This window comes from Marmota marmota, unplaced genomic scaffold, assembly GCF_001458135.2.
Source record: "Marmota marmota marmota unplaced genomic scaffold, marMar, whole genome shotgun sequence".
Classification (NCBI taxonomy): Eukaryota; Metazoa; Chordata; class Mammalia; order Rodentia; family Sciuridae; genus Marmota; species Marmota marmota.
Window position 1 is genome coordinate 8,773,503 of NW_025999983.1, and position 16,632 is coordinate 8,790,134.

At 38.5% G+C, this 16,632-nt stretch overlaps 1 protein-coding gene across 3 annotated transcripts in view; it reads right to left on the reverse strand.

Annotated features, from left to right (window-relative positions):
- Positions 1-16,632, reverse strand: part of Tulp4 (TUB like protein 4) — a 200,339-nt gene that overhangs the window by 167,532 nt on the left and 16,175 nt on the right. For all 3 annotated transcript variants that reach the window (XM_048805898.1, XM_048805899.1, XM_048805900.1), the window contains exon 2: positions 2,241-4,463. In XM_048805898.1, coding sequence (XP_048661855.1) covers positions 2,241-2,492 — 252 coding nt within the window. In that variant the 5' untranslated portion in view covers positions 2,493-4,463. The remainder of the gene's footprint in view (positions 1-2,240; positions 4,464-16,632) is intronic.

Below are 16,632 nucleotides of genomic sequence, written 5' to 3' on the forward strand. Positions count from 1 at the left end.
AGGGAAATGGATGGCACTAGAGCAGATTATGCTAAGTGAAGCTAGCCAATCCCTAAAAAACAAATGCCAAATGTCTTCTTTGATATAATGAGAGCAACTAAGAACAGAGCAGGGAGGAAGAGCAGGAGGAAAAGATTAACATTAAACAGAGACATGAGGTGGGAGGGAAAGAGAGAGAAGGGAAACTGCATGGAAATGGAAGGAGACCCTCATTGTTATACAAAATTACATAAAAGAGGTTGTGAGGGGAAAGGGGAAAAAAAAACAAGGGAGAGAATTAAATTACAGAAAATGGGGTAGAGAGAGAAGATGGGAGGGGACGGGAGGGGGATAGTAGAGGATAGGAAAGGTAGCAGAATACAACAGTTACTAATATGGCATTATGTAAAAATGTGGATGTGTAACCAATGTGATTCTGCAATCTGTATTTGGGGTAAAAATGGGAGTTCATAACCCACTTGAATCTAATGTATGAAATATGATATGTCAAGAGCTTTGTAACGTTTTGAACAACCAATAAAAAAAAAAAAAGAATGAAGTTAGTGCCCCTGTGAAAGAGGCTTGAAGATGCTTTCCACCCTGGAACTATGTCCAGAGGACACAGAAATAAGGTGCTATCTATGAAACTGAGAGTCAGCCCTCATTAGACACACTTGGTAAACCTCCTGGATCCTTGATCTAGGATTTTCCAACCTTGAGAACTATAAGCACTAATCTATTATTTATAAATTACCCACTCTAAGGTATTTTGTTATAGTGTAAAGTCTGGGACTGACCATCAGGTACCTGTAACAAGTGCTGGAAATGTTCTGTATCTTGATCTAGTTGGGTAACTGAACATATAATTATTGAGATATACACTTAAGATTATTGCACTTTATTGTATGTTATATTACTACAGTCTTAATGTTTGTACCCCCAACCTCAATTTATATGTTAAATCCTAGCCCCCAAGTAATTAGGAGGTAGGTTTAGGAAATGATTAGGTCATGAGGGCAGAATCCTCATGAAAAAGACTGGTGCTCTCCTAAGAGGCCCCAGAAACATCCCTACCAGTCTTTTATCAAAAAGGAACTATTAGGGCTGGGGATGTGGCTCAAGCGGTAGCGTGCTTGCCTGGCATGCGTGCGGCCCGGGTTCAATCTTAGCACCACATACAAAGAAAGATGTTGTGTCTGCCGAAAACTAAAAAAAAATAAACACTAAAAAATTCTCTCTTTCTCTCTCTCTTTCTCTCTCTCTCCCCCTCTTTAAAAAAAAAAAAAAAAAAGGAACTATTATTGTGCAACACAGAAGAGGGCCCCCACCTACTGTGCTCACACCCTCATCTCCAACTTCCAACTTCTGGAACTATGAGAAATAAATTTACACTGTTTATAAGTCACCCAGTCAATGGTATTTTGTTAAGCAGCCTGGATATATACTTTGAAAATATTCTTGCTCCTGAAATTGTTATGGATTCCTCATAAGAAAACACCCAAATAAATTAGTGACTGTGAAGCAGGAACACTGTCAAGGAGCTGTGCAAGTACACATTGCAAGGAAACATCGGACATGGTGTTCTTTTAAACATGGTGCCTGAAACTTAAGCACTCAGTAAATGTTGGTTGAATAAATTTCACAGATAATGTCCCTGTGCTTCAGAATACCAGGGAAAGCTATATATACAAATACACAGCATAATAACCTCAATATAAAAGACCCAAGAGGTGAAAACTATGGCTCTTGTCCAGTAATAACTTCTGTCACCTCCAAGCATATGAAATAAAGTCAGGTGTTAAACCATCACCAGAGAGATGCAGGAGTTAACTGTACAATATAAAAGCAGCACCATTTTTATTTTCACACTGTCAGTTTTGCACAGGGTCGTGGCAGAAAGCAATTCTGTCTAGGTCATGAAAAGGAACATAAGAGATAGAACAGAATCATCTATCCAACACACCCACGGGGCATCATCCAAATGCCTGAACACTTTCAGACAAGCAGCAACCACTCTCAAGACACATAGAGGAGATCAAGAAGTGATCTTCTTTAGGGATAAGTGACCCACAAGGGAAGACACAGGCCACTGTGAACTGAGTCCACCTTGGTACCTTCAAACTGGAACACAGGAAACCAATTTCATGGTGTGAAATCTCACTGGAAGCTACAAAACTGAAGCAAAGGAACTTTCAAGTCTGGGGGACTCGAAAGACTACTGGAAGTAACCAGGCAAAAAGCAAAACAAAACCACAGCTCACCTCACTATTGTGGCCCCGCAAGTTGAAGTTTATCCTCTGTGGAGTACTCCTGTCCCTGCGGCAGTGGCTGGAGGTGAAAGTCACGCCCACCACACCTCGCCCATTGCCAGTGGCCAGCCAGCCTTCCTCATAGTAGCGCCTCCTGCACACGGGCTTCTCCTTCTCACTCTTGGGGACACGCCCCTTCCAGGATAAACAGAGGATGTTGGAGTCACTGCAAAGCACAGGTCCATGTTCCACCGCTGCATACATACTTTTTTCAATGAATTGTTTTACTTAAAAAGTAATGCTTACTTAATGGTGGAAATTTTAAACCAAATTCTTTCATTGGTTTATTTATTTTATTTTTATGATTGGTTTGTGTTGCTTTTTTCCCCCTTTAAGACTGACCTGGAGCTAATTAGAAGGTCAGTATGTTATAAAGATCCACCAAATGCATAGTGAAAAAATTCCTCTATAAAAGATGATGGCAGGCAGTCTGCTAAGAAAAGGTTATGCCTAAAAAAACATGGGGTCCATTTTTATTTTTAAGTCCTTAGAGGAAGAACACACTGATCCTTTGGAGAAAGAGCATTGTTAATAAGTGGTGATCAAGAAACAAAAGAGTTTTCTTCTTTTTTACTCAACTTGGTTATTCTCGTTCAGCCTGAGATTCCAGTTTTGTGTAATGTGATTCCAGAGACAAAGGGTTGCAAATACATAGATTTCAAGTAACTTAAGGCTTTAAGAATCCCTCTAGCTGGTATTTTCTATTTCTACTCAAAAGTTCAGATGCAGTGACAGACCATACAGGATCATCTTCCTTCTGAAGCCACCCTCTGGCATGTTTTCCAAACTAGACAAATTTCTGCTGCTAAAGCTGAAAAAGATTGCATAAAGGGAAAAAAAGGCACACAAATCGTGCAAAGCAGACCAGAATTTGTGCAGACAGCAGTCCAAATTTTAGGAAGAAAATCACTCTTTTCCCCGATGTTCAGAACCAGAAACTTCCTACTGCAAAGCTGGGCCCTGTGTCCCTGAGGAACGCAGGGCTCCCTAGAACAACTCCTCCACCAGCCGGCGCCCCCCTCAGTGCCATAGAGGCTGAAAAGTAAGCCCCTTCCTTCAGCAGAGTCAGGGCCTAAAGCTATTAAAGTGGACCCAGTATTTGCTTTGTGTGAGTACTAATTCCTCTTGCTGACAAAGCAGAGTCACACTGCAGGATTTTGCTTCTTTCATTGGACTCCTTCCCCACTTCCTCGTTACTTCTTCCCTTTTCTGCTCCTGAAGATCACATATTTTTCCATTTTAATGAAAAAACAATTAATGTCAGAATTAAATACATTGAATAATCTTCCCTCATATGCAAGTCTTCTTAGTTTCAACAGGGTAGTCCCTCAAAGCACATGCCCAGGACAGTCTCAAGTCCCCAGCACCACACAACGTCCTAGTCCCTGCGCCTTGCAGAGGGGCTGCTTTCCTATTCACATCCAGAGCCTGTCTCCACACCTTTAGTCCAAGGAAAAGGAAGCTTTGCTTGGGTTTTCCTGGATATTTATTTGATAATTATTGGTTTCAATTGCTATTTTAAGATACTATCCTATAGATACAGAAAAGGTAAAGGGAAATAATAAATTAAAATTCCTCAATATAATTAACTAAAAAAGGCAAAGGGAATCTCTGTTCATTGTTAGACTTGTCTCATTACACTGAATTTGCTTTCCTCTAGCCACAACCACAAAGTTACTTTTCGGTCCAGAATTTTAAAGTCTGTTCAAATTACCAAATCCAATAAAAAATAAAGTACAGAAAATGCTGCATAATTCCATCTGCAGGGTTTGAATTCTTCTCCATTAGTTACCTTCTCACTTAGTTTCTTCTTTAAACTGGAGAGGTATTTTTGAGTATTAATCTGTGCAATTTTTTTTTTCTTCTTTTTGCAAACTTTCTTTACCCGTGAAGACCATATGGAAAATTGGCCATTAATGATGTGTGTTTCTCCCCGGGCTCCTGAGCCCAGTGGTGTCAAGTTGCTCCATCTGATTCTTAAATTAATTTTCATCAGTTGTAAAACTCTTGAATGTGCACAAGAATGAGCCTGTCTTCTCGTGTAAATGTGTGCACAGAGAGGTTTTAAATATACACAGACACACTCTTCAACTGGCACTTAGAATTTTTGTTTTTCCACTTGTTTCAGGAACCATCAGATTAATCACGTCTTGAGGGCTCTGGAGTCTTACAAATCTGTAAAACAAAAAAGGATATAAAAGAACTTTAAAATACTGAAGAATAAAAGTTCTAAGAGAGTAATTACAATAATTGAAAATGGACGCCCATCTTTACCCTCACATCTACTAGATGAAGCTACTTACTGAACTTCAACATACAACATCAGGGGTCTGACTATCATACCACATACCATTGTAGAAAGTCTATCCATGGCTGGGCATATGTGAATGAAAACATTACCTCCCTTCTTTCACAATACACAGTTATTTCTAAAACTCTGGACCCTGAAGACTTTACCCCTTCAGAGATCCTGGTCATTGTTTAAGGAAGCCTCTCAAAAAAGACACTAAAATGCTCATGCAAGTTATTCCAACTGCCAGTAAGTCTCAGAGCAAACCACAGCTGTTCTCTCCGATTTTAAGTTGTCAACTAGCAATAAGCCCTAGAGAATCTACCTCTAGAAATCCATCCTACATTCCTTCCTTCTAGCAGCCTGAAGGGCAGGTTCTCATCACACCCTCTGCAGAGGCTGCAAGACTGTCGCTAATTTCCCCACCTGTCCCCATTCCACTTTGCCCTCAGATGACCTTTCTAAAATGCAGCATTAAATTTCCCCAGACACTGAAGGGCTTGGGCAAAGCCCAGGTGTCTGCATTTCTAACAAGTTCTCAGGAGATGTGAAATCTGCTTGTCAGAGAACCAGCTCTGAGATCACTGGCCTAGGGGACCAAGTCCTAGCAAGATCCTGAAAATTTCATAATAATATTAGGACATTCTTTGTCTTTTCCCTATGTTGATATTTGAATTGATGTTACAAAACAACAAAGGTCAAACTGCTCCCTCTAACACAAATCAAGGGAGAGGGGTACCAGCAGTCCATGTTTCTTTTTCTTTTTAAAGCTAGCTTCACTTCCCAATGTTCTCAATCAATGAAAACATTTTTGTTTTGTTTTTGTTTGTTTTGGATTTTTTGAGACAAGATCTCACTAAGTTGCCCAGCCTGGTCTCTAACTCCTGGATCCTCCTGCCTCAGCCTCCTGTAAACTGGGAATTACATTTACCTGCCCCCACACCTGGAAGCAGTAAAAAATATTATGATTAAATACTGACCCTTGAGTTCATGGTTTTTTAATATTCTTTATTCTAAAATAATACGTGCACATAAAGCACTGAAGTACTTGGTAATCTGAAGGAAAAGCACCTTTGCAATAGTTTAAGCTGCAATATGCATTTTTTTTTCACGGTACTCAGATTTACTAAAGAGACTGAATGAGAATTATAGTTATATAATATAACTCAATCTCAGCTACTTATCAATATATAATTATAATTATTCTGGCTTCAGTATTTGACAGATATTTTCTTGAATACGAACAAAGTGAACCTATCACCTTAAGGAAAACAGATAACAAGATTTGTTGCCACATAAAAACTAAGCTTTTGAGGCCAGGGTTTTGGCTCAGTGGTAGAGCACTTGCCTAGCATGTGTGAGTCCCTGGGTTCTATCCCCAGCACCACATAAAACTAAATAAACAAAATAAAGGTATTGTTCCATCTGTAACTAAAAATATTTTTAAAAAAGAAAAGGAAAGCTTTCAAACCAAAATCATAATTTTTGAAAAAATAGTACCTGTCACTATTGACAGAGCCCCCAAACTTAAAGACCTTCCTCACCCAATTGGGGGTGATACTAATAAATGTGAATTTTTTCTTCTGCATTTCTTATTTCCTTGTGTGCTCCTGTGGTTTGAATATGGCTTGTCCCCCAAAGATTCATGTGCTGGAAGCTGGTTCCCAGTGTGGCAGTCCAGAGAGATGGTAAGATCGCTAGGAGGTGGTACCTAGTGGGAAGTGACTGGGTCATAATCACCCTTGCAGAGAAATTCACGCGGGTCTCCCGCAGTGGGTTAGATTCCCAGGAGTGGTTAAGCTCCTTTTGAGAATAGGCTGCTTGCTGTAAAGGAGAAAGCTTGGCCCCTCCCCACTTTCTCTTGCCTCACTTTCTCTTACCATGAGATCTCTCACACACACTTCTGCTATGTGATCCCAGATGCCACGTTATGATGCAGCCAGCAGCCTTCATCAGAGGCCAACCAGATGGGTCTACACAATCTTGGACTTTTGGCTTACAAAACAGTGAGCTAAATAAACCTCTTTATTTTATAAAGTACTCACTCTCGGGTATTTCCTTATAGCAACACAAAATGGAATATGCCATGTCAATATTTGGAAGAGTTACATCCTTGGTAAACCAATATATTCTAAATGACCAGTGATGGTGATAAAAATTGCACCTGAGTAAAAGATTCATTGAAAGCACAAGAAACAAGTGGATTTTAATATTACCAAGTATGAAAACTTCATTGATATATTTCAAAATCTATATTGTAACTAAACTTTAAGAAACTATAACTTGTTGAGTTTGGGTCTAATATCAAAGAAAAATATTCCATGATTATCTAAAAACTATTAAAATACTCCTTCCTTTTTCTATTATATATCTGCAAAATTGGATTTTCTTCACAAAACAAAAACAACATATTACAACAGATTAAATGCAGAAGCAAATATGAGGATCCAGCCATCTTTAAGTCAGACATTAGAAATAACTCCCAAATGTAAAATAATACTCAAATAATTTTTATATTTTAGAAAATAGTGACTTTTCATCAAAATAGTTACATAACACTTAATGTGTTATTTTTAAATGAATTAGTAAATTTTAAAATTTTGTTTTAATATCTAATATGGTAGATATCAACAGATAACCATATACAGGAGCTTTTTGAAGGATTCAATAACTTTTGTAACTATAAAGGGGCCCTGTTACCAAAACGTTTGAAAACCACTGATATCTAACTTTCTTCATGTAAAATCTTAAATAATTATATTAAGATACATGGAATAAATCCCTATAGTAGTACAGGGCGTGTTGGCACACGCCCATAATCCCAGAGGCTCTGGAGGCTGAGGCAGGAAGATCGCAAGTTCAAAGCCAATCTCAGCTACTTATCAAGCCCCTCAGCAACTTAGCGAGATTCCCTGGTCTCTAAATAAAAATACAAAAAAGGACTGGGGATGTGGCTCAATGGTTAAAGTACACCTGGGTTCAATCGTTGGTACAAAAAAAAAAAATCATCATTAGTAAAAGCTCAAAGTGTTTCATTTTACATATATTATGATTTCTAACCAAACTTTTAAAATATCTTAAAATTATAAAGCACCATTTGTGCTAGACAAACGTAGCAGCTATTTCAAGAAAAAATAAAATGCTATCTTTTTATGACTCAAAGGAGATAATGTATACAAAAAAAACTAACAAAAAAGTCACAGTCATAACATCCTCATTACTGAAAGGTTGCAGCCAACTTTAGTGCTGCCACTAATGCAAAGGAGTGATGTCGAACACTTTGCTTCCTTTTTATATATATATTTTATGTGGTGCTGAGGATCGAACTGAAGGCCCCACATGTGCTAGGCGAGTGCTCTACCGCTGAGCCACAACCCCAGCCAGCCCTCTTCGTTTTTTCTTGCCTTATTTTCTACTGAAAAAACAAGGGCAGTAAATGATTAAATAATTTCTGGGGTATAATTAAGATTGTTTACACTAGTAAGGGGGTTGATACAAAAAAATTTAAAAGCAACCAACCAATTGAAAGCAGAAACTTGGAACAGATATCTGTACACCCATGTTCACAGCACCATGACTCAGAAGAGTCAAAAAGTGGAAACAATCCAAGTGTCCCCAGACAGATAAGGGATAAACAAAATACAGTGTGTAAAATATAATGCAACGCAAGGGAATATTATTTAGCCTTAAAATGAAGGGAAACTCTGACACATGCTACAAAGTAAATAAACCTTGAGGATACTACTCTAAACGAAATATGTATGCCAGGCACAAAAACACAAATACTGTCCACTTCCACTTCCACGAGGGACTGAAAGTTGGCAGATTCATAAAGAATAATTCTTGCCTGTCACTGTGGCACATGCCTATAATCCCAGCAGCTCCAGAGGCTGAGAGGAGAGGATCGGGAGGATTATGAGTTCAAAGCCAGCCTCAGCAATGGCAACTCAGTGAGACCCTGTCTCTAAATAAAATACAAAATAGGGCTGGGGGTATGGCTTAGTGTTCTAGTGCCCCTAAGTTCAATCCCCATTATCAAAAAGAAAAACAAAAAAAAAAAAAAAAAAAAAAAGAATGAATCTCACTGGTGAAAGGGTGGATTCCCGGGTGAGGGAAGGAGAGAATGGACAGTCAGTGTTTACAGGGTGTTTAGGTTTAGTTTCACAAGATGAAGACAGTTCTGGAAATGAACAGTTGAAAACCAATGAGAATGTACAGTGCACTGACTTATGCACTTAAAATAGCACAAAAAGTAAATTCAAAGATAAATATTTTCACCTCAATTAAAAAAAATCAGATAGTTTTTAAAAGCAACTATTCATATTAAGCCATTCAATACAGACCGAAAGTAAATCTTCCTCAGTTTGTCCTTCTGTGTTCCACTCTGAACATGGCAACACAGGCCCAGGAGAAAGCCTGGAGGCTCGTCACTGGAACGGTGTTCTGGCCCAAACCTGCTTCCAGTAATTATAGCTTATTTGCAGAACATTTCTACAAGTCACTGAAAAATCCATTCCTGCTTTTAGGAGATCACAGTCTTAAACCAAACAATGCATGTGCCTGACTGAATCAGTGCCCTGGGAGGGGCAGTCAGTAGTACTCCAAGGTGCCTCCCACTCTTCACCCCCCATGCTGCCCAGAACCAATGGACAAATCAAGAGCTCTGGAGTTTGGAAAAGTACAACTTGGAGACAGAGTGGCAGAGAAAAGAAAAATCCTACAGGTAACATGGGTAACGTTGGGTTAATCAACCAACAAATCTTAACCGAATATCTATTCTTCAAAAGAACCCTGTACTGCATTTGTTCTCTGGCTCTCTGGTCTCTCAACAAAATAAGTACTCTGCTTTTTAACTTGAGATACTTTCACTAGTTTATTTTGTGTTATCTGGTTTCTACTTTTCACCAACATGCATACCATTTACTATGGAAGGTAATAAAATGTGTTTTTGGTTTATTATTTAAGTCATGAGTTAATATTAGAGATCAGAGATAAAAATAAATCGGGGAAGATATTTTCCACTTATATAATTTGGATATAATCTTTGATATTCATTACAAGCTGTAAGAATGCAACCACTCTGGAAATTTTTGATATCAACTAATAATACTGAAGATGTGAACACACTGCAAATAGCAATTCCACACCTGGGATGTGCACCAGACTTATTCCTCATAAGTCCCGCATACAAACTATCCACTGCAGCATCATTCACATTAGCCAAAAACTGAAAACACCACAAAGGTCCCCAGTGTTGTATAGTCAAACAACAGAATTTTATATACCAACATCAAAGAACACTATGTAGAGTAAAACTGGTGAATTTCCTAAATATAATGTTGAGCAAAAGACTCTTAAAAATATGTGCCTATAATGTAAATCCATTTATATATGAACTTCAAAAACAGGCCAAAGTAATTTTATCAATTAAGACTGAAATCACAGGTAGTATAACTACATTTTTTAAAGCAAGGAAAATATTACAAAGAGCAGAACAGTCTTGGGTGGTGCAGGGGTGAGGGAAGTGACAGGGCGGGGCACACAAGTTCTGCTAGGGAGGCGGCTATACTCCTCTTTCTCCACCTGAGTGGCAGTTATGGATGCTTGCTTCACCCTTCAGGACCTATCCTACATGAATATCTCAGAGTAAATAAGCTTTTGTATTTAAGAATGTTTTCATAAGCAAGTTTAACAAGCTGTGAAATATTCTAGGCATTATTCCTCTGGGAATTTTAGAAAGCTCCTAATTATTTAAAAAAAAAAAAAAGATTTTTTTTAAATTAGTATAGCCTACATACTGAATACTCTTTCCAATCTAAATTATCCCAATTGCACATCAAAGATGCTATTTTAGTTCTCAAGAAGATATCTTCAAAAAAAATACATGAACCATAATATTGGAAATATGAGAAAAATTCAGAATAAGGTCCTATTTTGTTCTAAAGAATAAAAGTTTAAGACATTTGTTAAAAGACGGAGATGAAAAGTAAAAGTTGTACAATAGATTACGGGGGAAATATAAAATGTTGTCAGATAAATTTAAAGCAGGAAAAAATCCACAGTAGAAAACCTTGAATATAATACTCTAATGCCCTAAAGTTTAAACATTTGACTACAGACTTGTTAGGGGGCTGACAAAAAGAAACTGGAAAAAATTGTTTTCTTGTTTGGGTGATGTGAATTAAACACAACCCAGTTTATTTTTAGGGACAGTGACTGCTGTTTTAGCTACCTACTGCAGGTGTGGATGGCTGGCTGACTTCACAGTTTGCTGCTGGGAAAAGGAATGGTAGTCTTCAGGCCTCCCTCTGCTGCCCCCTCTCCCCACAGACTGCAAAAAGTCCTGAACTCTGCATTTCTTTTTAAATAATTACAATAACCTGCCTCTAGTTAGTCACCCCTTTCTTTGGGGGAACTTTCCAGAACCCACAAATATCCATTGAGCCCAAGGCAGTTCTATCTAGTTCCTAATCAGTTTTAATAGCTGCCTAGGAGCTGGTTCAAATTTGCCTTCAATGCTTACGTTTTAAGGCAGGGATTCTCTCAGCAATCACTTGTCATGGGGTACTTACAAACATAAGGAAATAATGACTCTGCATGCTTATTGTACCATCATTTTCTACCTCTTCTCAAAACGTGCTAGTCAGATAATGTAATATACATAGAGAGGGTTATAGCCAGGAGTACTCAAAGATACATTCTTACTATAATTGAGGGACATCAAATCCCTTTTCCTATTGGCTTGCAGTCCTCAACAAGTTCTGCCTTATTCAGAACCCCACCTGCTGCTTCAGATACGTCATACAGACGCCCTGAGCACATGTGCAGACTACATGGCAAGGGTCTTCTCTGCTTGTGGTAGAGCTGTTTTTCCATTTAATTATCCTACTAAAACACAAACTCCTAAACAGAGAGTATGTTTTACTCTACTCCTTACACCATCTGAAAATCCCACCAGAACCCTGTTTACTCAGTGTTCAATAAGGTAGTGAGTATGGCACATCACCTCCAACAGCTTTTTAAAGAAAAGGGAATAATAAACACAGATTAGGGCTGGGATTGTGGCTCAGCAGTGGAGCGCTCACCTAGCACGGGCGGGACCCGGGTTCGATCCTCAGCACCACATAAAAGTAAAGGAATTGTGTTAAATAAATAAACACAGACTAAATCTATATCAACCATTCAGAGCCTGGGCCTCTCGGAAGGGTAGTATAGGTAAAAGAATCTAAGGGAGAAGGCCATTGGTCCACTGCCATGTTCACAAAGCCACAGAGAGGTACATTTTCAGAAAAGTTACTCCCTTTTTATTTTTCGTGTCAGATTTCAAGTCAGTTCTAAGAGCACAAACATCTAATTATCTGTACTGAGAAAGGAAGAAACGGAGATTACAAGACAAACAGCTTGATTACTCACTAGAAAGAGAGTGGGAGCTAGATACTTCTCAGAGTGAATCTACACCTGAACTTAGATATTAAAATACTGTTATGCCAGCCAGGCACAGTGGCCCATGCATGTAATCCCAATGGCTCAGCAGGCTGAGACAGGAGGATCACGAGTTCAAAGCCATCCTCAACAACTTAGTGAGATCCTAAGCAACTCAGTGAGACCCTGTCTCTAAATAAAATACAAAAAAAGGACTGGGGATGTGTGCCAGTGGTTAAGTGCCCCTGAGTTCAACACCCAGTATCCCCCAACTCCAAAAAAACTGTTGTGCCATATATGGGGCTCACTAGGATCAAAAGTCAGGTGCCTTAATTATAAGAGAGAATGAATTTCATTTATCAAAGTGACAAGGATTGAAAGAAATGATAATACTCAGTGTCACACAGGGTGTGGAGAAATAAAAGGGTAATCTGGTGATGTAATTAAAAAGAATTAAAATGCTATAAACCTTCTAGTTTATCAATTCTACTTTGAGAGTTTTATCATAGGGAAATAATCTTGGATTATGCAAAGTTTTAAGTAGAAGAACTTCCACCACAGCATTTTTATAAAGGAAAAATCTGTACAAAATGGATATTAGTTCAGTAAATGTTGACAGAGAAAAGAATACTATGGAAGCACTGATGATTAAGTCATGGAAGACTGGAATGACATGGAAAGATATTTTCATTAACTTAAATGAAACTATATTTTACACTTCCAGGATCCTCAGAGGGCCAGACCCTGCTAATAACTAGATCCTGGGTAAATTACAGCAAACAATTTTCAATTGTTGGCCTTGCAGGGAAGTATGGGAAATCTCCAAGGAAAGAACACCCAAACAGAGAAAGACAGGTCATCTAGAAGACAAAAAGAGACAGAAGCACTGGAATCAGAACTAGTGGACCAGTCATCACTGTTTTCCCAGAACTGTCTCAGTGTTAATTACACAAATCCCACATCCCAGTAAACCCCTGGGTCCTGGGCAAACAGACTATTGTTCACTCTATTGGTAGCCACACTCTGGTCCTATCTTGTGAGGGGGAGGCATTGAATCTGAGTCACATACTGAGCAGAGCTCAGAGGCTCACCTTGTCTCAGAATCTAAGAAACCCTTAGCTTTAGGTCAAAGCAAATGCACATCTTATCTGCATGCAAACATTCCCAATCTAGGACCTAAAGATTCCCACAGATGAGGTTCAAACAAAATCTATTCACAGGCAAAAAAAATAAAAAGAAACATATTACAAAATAAGTCACCACAATTAGTAGAAACAATAAATTTAGATCCCCAAATCTTCAGATATTAGGAGAAACATAAAAAGAATTTAAAATAACTAGATTCAAAGTATTTAAAGAAATTAGAAAGTAAGACACTATCTAAAACAACCAGAGAAGTCAGGGAGGTGGCACACACCTGTAATCCCAGTGGCCTGGGAGGCTGAGACAGGAGGATCAAAAGCCAGCCTCAACAACTCAGCAAGGCACTAAGCAACTCAGTGAGACCCTGTCTCTAAATAAAATACAAAATAGGGCTGGGGATGTGGCTCAGTGCCCCTGAATTCAATCCCCAGTACCAAATAAATAAAAATTAAATAAACAAACAAATAAAATGACCAGAGAGAAGCAAATAAAACTTTATAACAGAAAACTAAATCACTGAAATAAAATGCAGTACATGAGTCATGTATTAAAGAGGAAACTATTTTTTAATATTTACTTTTTAGTTGTAGTTTGACACAATACCTTTATTTATTTATTTTTATGTGGTGCTGAGGATTGAACCCAGGGCCTCCCTCGTGCTAGGCGAGTGCTCTACTGCTGAGCCACAACCCTAGCCCTTAAAGAGGAAACTTAATAACCTACTTAGAGTAACTCAAGAAATTGTCCATCAAGGTTTTTGAAGTAGAGAAGTTTACAGAGACAGAAATATAAAAGAGAAATTAGGAGCATTAAGACACTTTAAGGGGGACAGATCTAATTAGAATTATAAAAGGACAGAATAGAGAGAATGGAAAAGAGACAGCTGAAGACATGACAGAATCTGCCAGAAGAGATGAAAAATCCATGGATACAAGAAGTCAGATACACACCAACTAGGATAAGTATAAAAGAAGTTCAAAACTGGGCATATTCTAGTGAAACTGAGGCAGAAGAGAAGGGCCCAACACTCCCCTAGAGAGACTTTTTATTATTCCATCTCTGACAACCACATGGCTGCCCCCAATGCCTCACTGGAAGCCACAGCTACATAAGACAACTGTGGTCACTCCAAGACATCTTGCTTTGGTCACGGGTCCACCCCAGACGGCCTCACCTTGCAGCCTTTCTGGATGACTCCACCCTTCAGTTGTCCCCAGTCTGGTCCTTGCAGAGCACCTCCCCTAGTCAGGACTAAGCAGAGTCTTCAGCTAACTGGACACTGTGTGTATGTGCACCTGCCTCCTGGTCTACACAAACAGCCTTTCCCACATCCCCATGGGAACAGTCTATGCACCGCTTCCCCTTGGGCTGCAGTGTACGTTCTAATAAGACTTCTTTCAGGTGGTCACATTTTGGCTATTTGTGGTTTCAATCTTGAGTAGAGCAGCCTGAGCAGGTAGCACTAAAGGCTGCTGGCATTGAAAGCAGCCAGCAGCCCAAGCTGAGGACAGCAGAGAGTGATGGAAAGCTGCCAGGGGCTCTGGATCCAGCTGCTCTAAGAGTTCTGCAGAGCTGCCAGCCCCTGCTAGCTCCTGCTGCCAGGAGAGGCGCCGAGGGCCAATACGAAACCGAAGGCCTGAAAGCCGCCAGCATGCACAGCTTAGAACTGGTCACACTAAGGGAGCCGCACTGCGCTTCTTCCTGATTTTTATTGGAAGTGAGCAAAAAAGCTCTCAGCAATTGGTAACAAAACCACATAAAAAGACACAGAGAAGAGTTTAGAAGAAACCAAAGGTAGAAGACTGGTCATTACAAAGGAATACCAATTCAGCTGATCAGAGACATCTCGATAGCAACACTGACAACCAGAAATCAACTCAGTAATAGCTTCAAACACTGTGAGAAAATACAGTTATGTTCTGGACATATAAGAAAGAAAATTATATGCCCAGAAAAACTGTCTTAAGCATTAAGAGTGAAATAGTAAGACCTTTGTTAAAGAACAAAAGCTAATTTTAAAGCCAGCTGACCTCACAGAATAAATGAAAACAAAAAAGCATCTAAAAAAATCTTCTTTAAGTAGAAGGAAATAAAAGGAAAGTCTTAGAAGAAGAAAATATAAAAAAGAAGTGGTTAGACATGTAGGTGAAATTAAACTTTGTTCAAGAAACAGTAACAACAGTGATAAAAGAAAGCAGCAGCCTACCCTTCCATAAGTCACCTGTCACCTGACATGCACAGCTGTAAAGGTATTAAACTTCTCATGTAAAAGGCCCTTTATCATCCATTTTACATATAAGAACGCTGAGGTGCAGGGATGTCAAATACTTTGCCCATTATTCATTTGGTAGGTAGCAGAACTAGGATTCAAGCCAGGCTGCCAGTTTCTAGTACATGTGCTTTATCTCAAGGCTGTGGCTGTTAGGGAGGGAAAATAGAAAACTAAAAACACTAATGATGTGATGATCAAAAGAATGATCAGAGCTATAGTACTCTATGGCCAATATAGTTTCAGAAAAGTAGTTAAAATACTCATTAACTTTATACTTGATTATCTTAGACTAGAAACAAAGTATACAACTTCCAAGCCACTGTAGAGGGGAAAAATGGAAAGATGTGGTAGACTCAGATCAACCCTCTGAAAAGAGGAAAAAAGAAACAAAAGGAAGAATACATGAAAACAGTAAGGATGGCAGAAGTTCAAATATATCACTAATAACAAAATATTAATGGTTAAAGACCTTTACTTGCAAGTTAAAAGTACCAGATTACTAAAAAGTAAAAAAAGTTACATGTTCTTACAAGAGACAAAACCTAAGATCATGTTGGAAAATAAGAAAAAAGAAGACATGCTATGATACAGAAATTAAAAGAAAGCTGAGAGAGCTGAACATGATACATTTTAAGGCAAAAGTTAAGACACAATAAAGGGAGCTACAGTTTTAAATACTCCTATTCACACAGAACATACCACAACTCCAAAATGATAAACATCTAATAACCTTCAAATAGGCAAAGCAAAAACTGATAGGGAAAAATGAGTTTTCCACCATCAAAGCAAATTTCAACCAAAAATCTCAATTATTTAAGATAAAATAATTAGTGAAGATTAAGATAAAAATTGTAGGGACTGGGGCTGGGGCTCAGTGGTAGAGCGCTCACCTAGAACACATGAGGCACTGGGTTCAAACCTCAGCACCACATAAAAATGAAATAAAGATATTGTATCCACCTACAACTAAAAAATAAGTATTAAAAAAAAGATAAAAACTGTAAAGATCTAGAGGATGCTAATGTCACAGTTCATTTAAACTTGGTCTTGAATATGAATAGAATTTTGTATCCAATTCAGAGAATGCCTATTTTTCTCTGTGGCTCAGTGGTAGTATGCTTGCCTTGCATGCATGAGACACTGGGTTTGATCCTCAGCACCACATAAATAAATAATTATTGTGTCCATCTACAACTAAAAAAAAAAAAAAAAAAAAA